This window comes from Ceratosolen solmsi, unplaced genomic scaffold (assembly GCF_000503995.2).
Source record: "Ceratosolen solmsi marchali unplaced genomic scaffold, CerSol_1.0 scaffold11, whole genome shotgun sequence".
NCBI lineage: Eukaryota > Metazoa > Arthropoda > Insecta > Hymenoptera > Agaonidae > Ceratosolen > Ceratosolen solmsi.
In genome coordinates, this window is record NW_011948416.1 from 8,926,728 (window position 1) to 8,935,690 (window position 8,963).

General features: G+C 29.7%; 1 protein-coding gene across 1 annotated transcript in view; it reads right to left on the minus strand.

The window, feature by feature from the left end:
- LOC105359497 (uncharacterized) overlaps positions 1 to 8,963 on the minus strand; it is a 224,319-nt gene that overhangs the window by 147,462 nt on the left and 67,894 nt on the right. Inside the window, exons 2-3 of the mRNA XM_011496111.1 lie at positions 8,323 to 8,484; positions 3,259 to 3,442 (exon numbers count right to left, since the gene is read on the minus strand). Coding sequence (XP_011494413.1) covers positions 3,259 to 3,442; positions 8,323 to 8,484 — 346 coding nt within the window. The remainder of the gene's footprint in view (positions 1 to 3,258; positions 3,443 to 8,322; positions 8,485 to 8,963) is intronic.

Below are 8,963 nucleotides of genomic sequence, written 5' to 3' on the forward strand. Positions count from 1 at the left end.
GCAAGTATTACAAATTTCAAGGATTATTATAATATAAAAATGGAGTCTACGATGTTCTTATACTATGAATATATAAATAAGATTCGACACACGTTTCAATTACCCTTTGAAATATGAAAATTAAATAAATAATAAATAGGACTAAGCGTTAGGTAAAAAAAAAAAAAAAAAAAAAAAAAAAAAAAAACACATTAAAAATCGAACGAAAGAGTCGTAAGATTTCGCACTGACGGTAATTTAAGCGTCGAATTGCTTTTTTCCTGTCAACTCCTAATTAAGTAGTAGTTATCCCGTCATTGTGCACTTCTTCATTCAAGTTTTTCCCATGTAAGCGGAACACTAAATCTACTCTATCACATAGAATGTTCAATGTATCCAGAGTTCGTGTAAATAATTTTTTATCCTAAATGAAATTCTTGATTTTCATATAACTAAGCATTTTTATTTGGAAATGAAAATTATATTGAATAAATATAAATAATTTATTATCAGTTTATCATCAATTTTACTGCGAAAATTTTAATTTGTATGATGAATTGATGTGATGAAAAAATCATTAATTATATGAAAAGCATATTTTATGAAATTATTTAAATATAATATTTATTATGGAATAGTACAACGTTTTAAAACAATAATATTTTATTGGAAAAATCGTGGAAGTAATACACTTAGAATACGGAAGAAAAATATTGATTAACATTACTTTGCTGATCTCCATGTGAATTAAAAAACTTTTAAAAGTACAATTGCTGATGAAATTTCTTCTATTTCTAAAGATCTAACTTTTTACAAACTAACTTTGTCCAAATATCTCGTCAAAACTAGTATGACGATTAAACAAAGACTCAAGTTTGTGCATAAAATGTGAAATTCCATTGAAAAAAGAAAAAGAAGCAGAATTAATAGAACAAGAAAATAAATTGTATATATAGAAACAAAAACAGTCTGAATAAGGGTGATAAAAAAAAAAAGAGTGAGAAAGTGTTGCGAGTGTTGATGTGGCCGTGGCGAGGGATAGGGGGGTGGGGTGGGTCTCCTTAAAAGAACAATCGTATACAAAGAGAATGAGTAAAACTGGACAGAAGCCGATATATAAAAGTACAATGGATGAAACTAGGAGTCTGTCACCTGCAATGGTTATCTCTTCATTTCTCTCCTCCTCCATCGTCATGCTAACTCTCTTCCGCTCTTTCTCACTCTTTTCTCTATACTTGTAGTTTCTGCAGGACTCTCGCATCGAAAAATTGTAAAAAGTTTTACGGGTCGTCAAACAGACGAGAGACATACATAGGTATATACAATGAAAAAAGAACGTAAAAGTACCCGAGTTCGCCATATTACTGCTCGTTCGTCGGGAACGCGAACTTTCACGCGTGTGTGAGAGAGTACACATAAACGTGTTTGAACGTTTATATACATATGTATAGAGTAATACAGGCAGAGGTAGAGAGAGAGAGAGAGAGAGAGAGAGAGAGAGAGAGAGAGATGCATAGATAGATAGATAGATAGAGATGCATAGATAGATAGATAGATAGAGAGAGAGAGAGAGAGAGAGAGAGAGAGAGAGAGAGAGAGAGAGAGAGAGAGAGAGAAGCAAATGCGAAGCGACAAGGGACGGCAATTTTTCTGCGCGTGCTATGCTACGGGAAGGTATCGTATCTTCCAATGTCGAACGCGCACTTGTCCCTTGAAGTATGACAAATTGAAAATACTATCGGTTGCAAAGATCTTTGATCAAGAGTTATCTGAAATAGAAACATTTAACTCCAAGAAGCACTGAATTATTTATAAAAATAATAAACATATTTTAGTTGAAAGTTATATACATTTGTACAGTTTTATATTATATATAATTCACTCAACGTTCTAAATATTATAAATAAACAAATGGATACATCAAATACTGTAATCAATAATCATTTAGGTATAATCTCTATTAAGTAATTTTTTATAAGTCAATAAAATTTTGCACCAATAGCATGAAATATTATGAGGCCGTAGATAAGCATAAAAAATATTCAATATTAAAGTTTTTATCTTTTATAATATTTCTATTTCTATTTATATTATAAGTTTGAAGTTCACTTGAGATTTAATTTTTTTAAAATGTCTAAAAAAATTTTGTAGCCAGTACATTTTAAAGGAATATTTAACTAGATCTAAATAATTCGTACTGCAATTCGTATGTGCACGTATTCATTCTTTCTATACATATTTATGAACTTCAGAAGTACTTTTTGAAGATATTTATTTGACAATTCTAAATGTCATTTGGATATTTCATATTAAGAATAAAAATTTTAATATTTGTAACATACTAGAAAATTATAATTTGTATTATTAATACGCAATTATTTTATGGTAAATAAATAAAAAAAAAAAAAAAAAAAAGAAGAAGAATAACGATTTTGTGAACAATTTAATGGATATTAGATTACTAAACTTTTATATTTGTCGTTTTTAACTGAAATTCAATATATTCTTCATGTACCTGAATGTAACTCATTGACGATCAAATATTCTTTAGATATAAAAAGAAATTTAAAAACCTAATGGTCTAACTTTATTTCATTATGGAAAAAGCATAAAACTGATTTAAATTCAATGTTAAAATTAATAATTATATGTAATAATTTAATAATATAATAAATCATTAATTATCTATAAAAATCGTAGATATTAAAATTTAATATTTCCTTTATTATAATTATTAAGACTAATGTTTCTCCTCGGAACATAATAATATTATATTATAAATAAATCTTTCAAGTACTTCTATAATTGGTCATAAATTCGATTGTACTGACAATATTTATCGCTACATCCATTGAAGTACTAGAACATGTAACGACTATTAATACATTAATATTGTTTTGTGCCAAATGCTTTAAACCGTTATGTTCACAATGAATTATTAATACTCATTGCTATCGACTAGGAGTTGCGAATAGAAATTTCATCATTTACAGTATGGGATAAGCATTCGTCGGTTTCAGTATAAATCTTAATAAAATCCAAAAAATCCAATAACACAAGGGACGGAAATGTACGATGAAAATGACAGGGCGAGAAAGCATTCAGCGGATACTTAGACGGAAGTGACAGTTTGAGTCGGAGCTTCTTCTCCGCCACAAAAGGTAGAAAAGTCTCTCGACATTGTTATATAACGTATAAATGCTCAATATATATATATATATATGTGTGTGTGTGTGTGTGTGTGTGTGTGTGTACAATTATTTATGTGTGTGTACTCACGCAGTGCCATTATGCTGTCCAATAGATATCATTCGCCAGACCTGTAGCTCGACTCGCTGCCCGGTGTCCGGCACGAACCTGTAGGTACATATCGAGGGCCCCTTGAATTGCGGTGATTTTATTTGCCCAAAGCCCCGATCCGATTTGCTGAACAACTGTCGGCTATCCAGAGTTACATTGCACACTGCGAAGGAAACAGATACAATGATGAAGTATAAGGTCGAGGATAAATCTGTGAGATGTTTTTCCTTGGCTTTTCGTATCGCCTTCTCTCAAGCTTTCAAGCTTTTTTTGCTTTTTCTTTCTGCCAAGTACTATTGCCGTGACGACATCCTTAGATATCGCTTATGCGTGCAACAAAACACTTAAGTTAATCGTTTAGAGGAAGATAAGAGAAAATCATTGAAAGATAGAGCGAAGCAATATATTTCACATCGCTCTGTTGGGAGAGAGGAGTAAGACGTTAGCACATTGACTTTTGTTTTTACAGGAAAATCACGAATTTTCCAATGTTTGCATAAATTATATTCGATTTGATATTTCTTTTAGCAATGTGTGCATTCAAATAAAATTTTACTAATTCTGATGACGTTTATAACTATTTTCTAATAACAGTAGCGCTGTTTTCGTATGCATACAAACAGAGAAATTCCGTAGTGTCAAATACTATTCAATACCATTAATTGTATAGTATAAAAATTTTCACGTTGGTTATATCAAACATATGAAATTCGTATACTCACTAACATTGGAATTTATCTTAACATTTATTTTACTTAATAATAATATAGTTGTGTAAATAAAACATGTTTTTTTTTTCATTTATGATGTAAACAAATTTTAATACAATAGAAAAAGAATTCTAATTCTTAAAAAAATTAAAATTTTATTTCAGTGAAAAAGAATTTTAGTTTTAAAAAATTTTGACGACGTATTAGACAACATAACAGCCTAAGATATATTATTCAATTAAATTGCCTAATTTTTTAAATATTGAAGTATTCGGTGATATATTAATATCAGTGAATAATTTGTAAATTTTATTTAAATACCATTTTACTTAAACAGATTAATTAATACATTTTTTATGGATTATATTAATTAGCCCACAAATTTGTATTACAATGATTTCAAGTTTTCAGTATTTCAATAAAAATTATATGCAATTAATTTCACAAAATTTATTATACAAGCAATAAGTAATAAAAGATTTTAGCTATTATTACACAAATTAATATGTGACTGATAATCATAAAATTTTGTCGAGATTAATATTTATAAATTTTTAATACGTTTAAATAGCTAATGAGCTTTTATATAAAATTTGATGACATTTTTTTTGCTTTTTGTGTTTTCTATAAAATATTTGTATAAAGAATTGAAATCAACAAATTATAATAATGTGCTGGATAATTTATTTATATATATATATATATATATATATATATATATATACGATAATTTAGATAATATTATCGTTTTATAAATTGTAAATTTCAATTATAAAAATTAATACTGATATTAATTCAATATAAAAAATAATACAATAATAATTTAGTATAAAGAGTTCAGAGAACAGAGCAAAATTCAGTATAAATGAGTATAAATAATCATAAATAAGATTATAAATAAGTACAATAACATAAAAATTTTACGTAATCAACCAAGTTAATAATAAAAGTAATTTTTATACTTAGTACATGATTATTAAACTATTAATACTCATTCGCTTCTATTTTCGATAGAGTAAAAAAATCGGTATTCTCTATATGGTTTTATAGAAACATTTTCGCACCCGTTTTATTAATCTTATTGCTTCATTTCTATTAATAGAGTAATTGATTATATTAATAGATCTCTAAATAAATTAGGTTATTTATAGGGTATAATTAGTTTTGAATCGTGTATTTTTGTTATTATTTGTCCTACTGCTTCGAATATATTCATAGGTTTTCGTAGAGGTAATGAAACCTCATATTCGCACGCGTATTTTATAATTTTGTAAATAACCTTCGCATTATTAAGATGTCAGCTGAATACCAATGATCAATGGCAAGACATTAACAATTCAACTCGACAATAATTAAATGGTCCGAGAGCCGATCTAACGGAGCTGCTCACATTTTCAAAATCCAATCAGTCATATTCTAAAGTGTGTCAATGTTCTTTACCGTATATGCGCACAAATTGTGCTAAAAGTGTAATTAGGCATTCAATTCACACACGGCTATCAAGTATTTGTAATTGATAACTCTTGTGGCTGGAATATCCTTCGCTATATACCGTAAGTGGATAGTCCATACAGTCCATCAGCTATAGATGTCGTTTGATCACGAGTGATCCAATAGCGGTGAACTTCTCGTGTGATACGCTTCAGTCCCGAGTTGACTGTTTCCAAGGTTGAGGGTACAATTTAGCTGACTGATTTTCTAAGGAGCACTTCCAAACGACACCGGATAGGAACTTTAGCTTTCAAAGGAGCTATTTCTCGGTCGAGGCTGGATAAAGAATTGCCTTTTGGAGGAACACCAGACTTCACTGGCTCAATCAGCTCCCGCGCTTGTGCTGGGATTTCTGAGGTTAGTCCTTAAAGTATTAAGAATAAGAAAACGACGGCTTTAGTAATTTCAGTTTTCGTGGCTTTGCTGCGCATTGCTTTAACATTGTGACCATTCGACAATCATCGACCAACGAAGAAAGTGTTGGGACGCACGGAAAACTGACTTTTGCCTTCGAATTAACAATTCGGGAGACATCGTTTGGAAAATATTAAATCGAATACAAATAATGTCTCTACGATCCCTCGAATGAACATTTCGAGGGAAAAATTATAGCCGTTATGCCACTTGATAAAAAATTTCGTTTATCCCAGTGAGAATCAATTTTCTCAATTAATTGGAAACGTTGCCACGATCAAGTCGTAATTCAACTCGATTTATTACATTCAATGTTAAGCCGTTAATTTAACGATTTGTTAAAATACATAGTATTATAATAATTTAAATGGCCAAAATAAATTTTAAATACGAGAATTAATTAAAGAGTGAGAAATTGGAATAATTACGATTGATGCCAAGATTAATTTCAATCCTGTTTGATTATCGTTTTATTTGCCTTTTAGAGACGTTCAACAAATACTTGGAATTATTAAAACTGAATATTTACCTAATACATCAATGAAAACGACTTTAAATAGATATTAATCGAGTGATTTTTAAGTGCTCTACATTTAAAATTAATAGGCGGAAAGTGTAACTGTAACGGCTATTTAAATAGTTCAATGAATAATGGAAATTTTAAATTTACGGCAATGATTAGAGTAGACGTAATTAAATGCAAATGATGTAAAAAAATCAGTAAAATTAGGATGAGTAAGAAATCACTTTCTTTCTCTTCTTTTCTTTATTATCATCATTACTATTATTATCATCATTATTATTATTATCATCATTATTATTATTATCAATATTATTATAATTTTATTTAATTCATTTTTAAAATACATTGTTTTCCAATGGGAAAAGATAAGATTATCATTAATATCGATGTGTTGTGAATTTTATCATTCTTCGCGATGAAGAATAGTTGCAAGAAAATAATAACTTACTTAATATAAAAATGTACTAATGAGTATTGAAGTTACAGTAAGAAAAAAGAAAAAAGAAAAAAGAAAAAAAAAGAAAAAAAAAAGAAATAAATAGAAAAAAGTAAAGGAGCCTAACGAATGTATTTCAATAGGTTTTCGTGGAAACATGAAAGTAGGTGTTAATTGAAAGAGTCTGAGTGAAAATGTCCAAAGTGTCGAAAGAAGTGCTAAGTAATTATACGCGTGATAAAAACTTGTAGAAGATTAATTGAAATTTTGAAAAAAATTGAAAGTTTTATTCGACCCCAAATAAATAATGAATATTGACAGATTTTCTATTATGAATTAAATTGATAGATTTGCGATAATAATTGCACACAATTGACATTGTCCACATATAAAAAGTGAAAGTATAAGGATGAAATTGAAGGTAGTTGTTAGCAAGCTATGAAATTACAATTTCATTAATTGCTCGAAGCTCGAAGGCTATGAGTATTGTATGCTTAGTTTTTAAATGCCTGTTAAGTATCATACTTGGAATAACTTTTTAATTGCTAAAAAGTGACGTCGTTGGGATTTCTCAGAGCTGTGGGAGTTTTTCAAATTCCCATATTTATGTATTTTGGCCATTCGTGTTAGTTGAATAAATTGTTTCTATAATACGTTAGATTTTTAATTTTATTCTTAAAAATTTCAGATAAAAACACCTTTCAGACTGTCTGCAATAAGTTATTATACATAGTTATACATAGAATAGATAATACTAATTTCTTATTTTGTCGTTTGAACAAATAAGAGATGTGATTATGAAAACTCATGATTAATATTCTTTTTAAAAAATGTCAATTTAATACATTAGTTAAAAGGTAACTATTTATTTATTTTAAATTCAATTAATTATAATTGAATATATGTTAATAATTATGGCGGTATAAAATATCCGTAGACTCGCAATGATTATTAAGTTGTGAAATTATAAAAATTTGAGTGCTAAGACACTTTTGTCTCCGAATTTGGCAAGGTATTTTCAATTTTGATCATTAATTTCCTTCCTCGTAATAATTCATTAAGAAAGAACAAAGAAAGAAAAAAAAAAAAAAAGAAATTTTTGTAAATGATCAAATTCATTCAAATGCAAATTTAGACGAAATTCAAATATAATCGCGTTTCGTATAATGTTAATGTACAAACGAATCTCAATCGTACGTCAATAATTCGCGTAAAGGCGCATGCTCTAATAAGTATTGTAGAGATAGAAATTTCGCACTCTCCATTCGTACGTAATCTTGAAAGGTAATTTTGCTTGAAAGAATTGGGATTGGAAGGCAATTCGGACGTGGTTCATTCGTATTCTCTCAGCTCGTCCCAAGGAAACGGCAATAGTGCAAAGGCTCAACTCCTTGGAGTCGGATGAGAGGGGCGTCGACGCGCACTGCTTTTAAAGTTGCCAAGGGCCGGACGCACGTGGTCATACTCACTGTTGGCACAGTAATTCTCGAGGCCGCATTGCGTGCACCTGTTCGGCATTGTCGCACCGCAGCTGCAGCCACCGGATGGTACGCAGCAGGCGCAGGCAGTCTTGGACGAGTTGAAGTTACACGGGCAGCCCGTCATGCTCTGAGTCCAGAGGTCTATTTGGCCTGAAATGCAAAAAAGCATGCGAGATTATATGTGATATATATGTGATGTGATATTCCTGATACTGGAATACGTGGCCGAGCAACAAACCCGATGATTATCCGACAAACTCTTGGCGCAATTAATTAAGGAGAAGCAATTCGCGCGAGTATATCGTTAATAGGTTAATTGTCGGTGATTGGCGGTGATTTTGAATAAGGACACGTGTAATTGCATTATAATAATGCTGCATGCTCATTACTCTGAATGAAATTGTGATTTGGAAGAAGCAAACTTTTTTGTTTTATTTTTTAATTAACATTAATACTTTATGACAGCGAAACCATTGCTGTGTAAATTTAAGTTTAAAATATAAGTTTCAAATAACTTGAAGAAATATTTCATTCTTGAATATTAATACACAAATACACACACACACACACACACACACACACACACACACACACACACACACACACACATATATATAATAATAACCTCA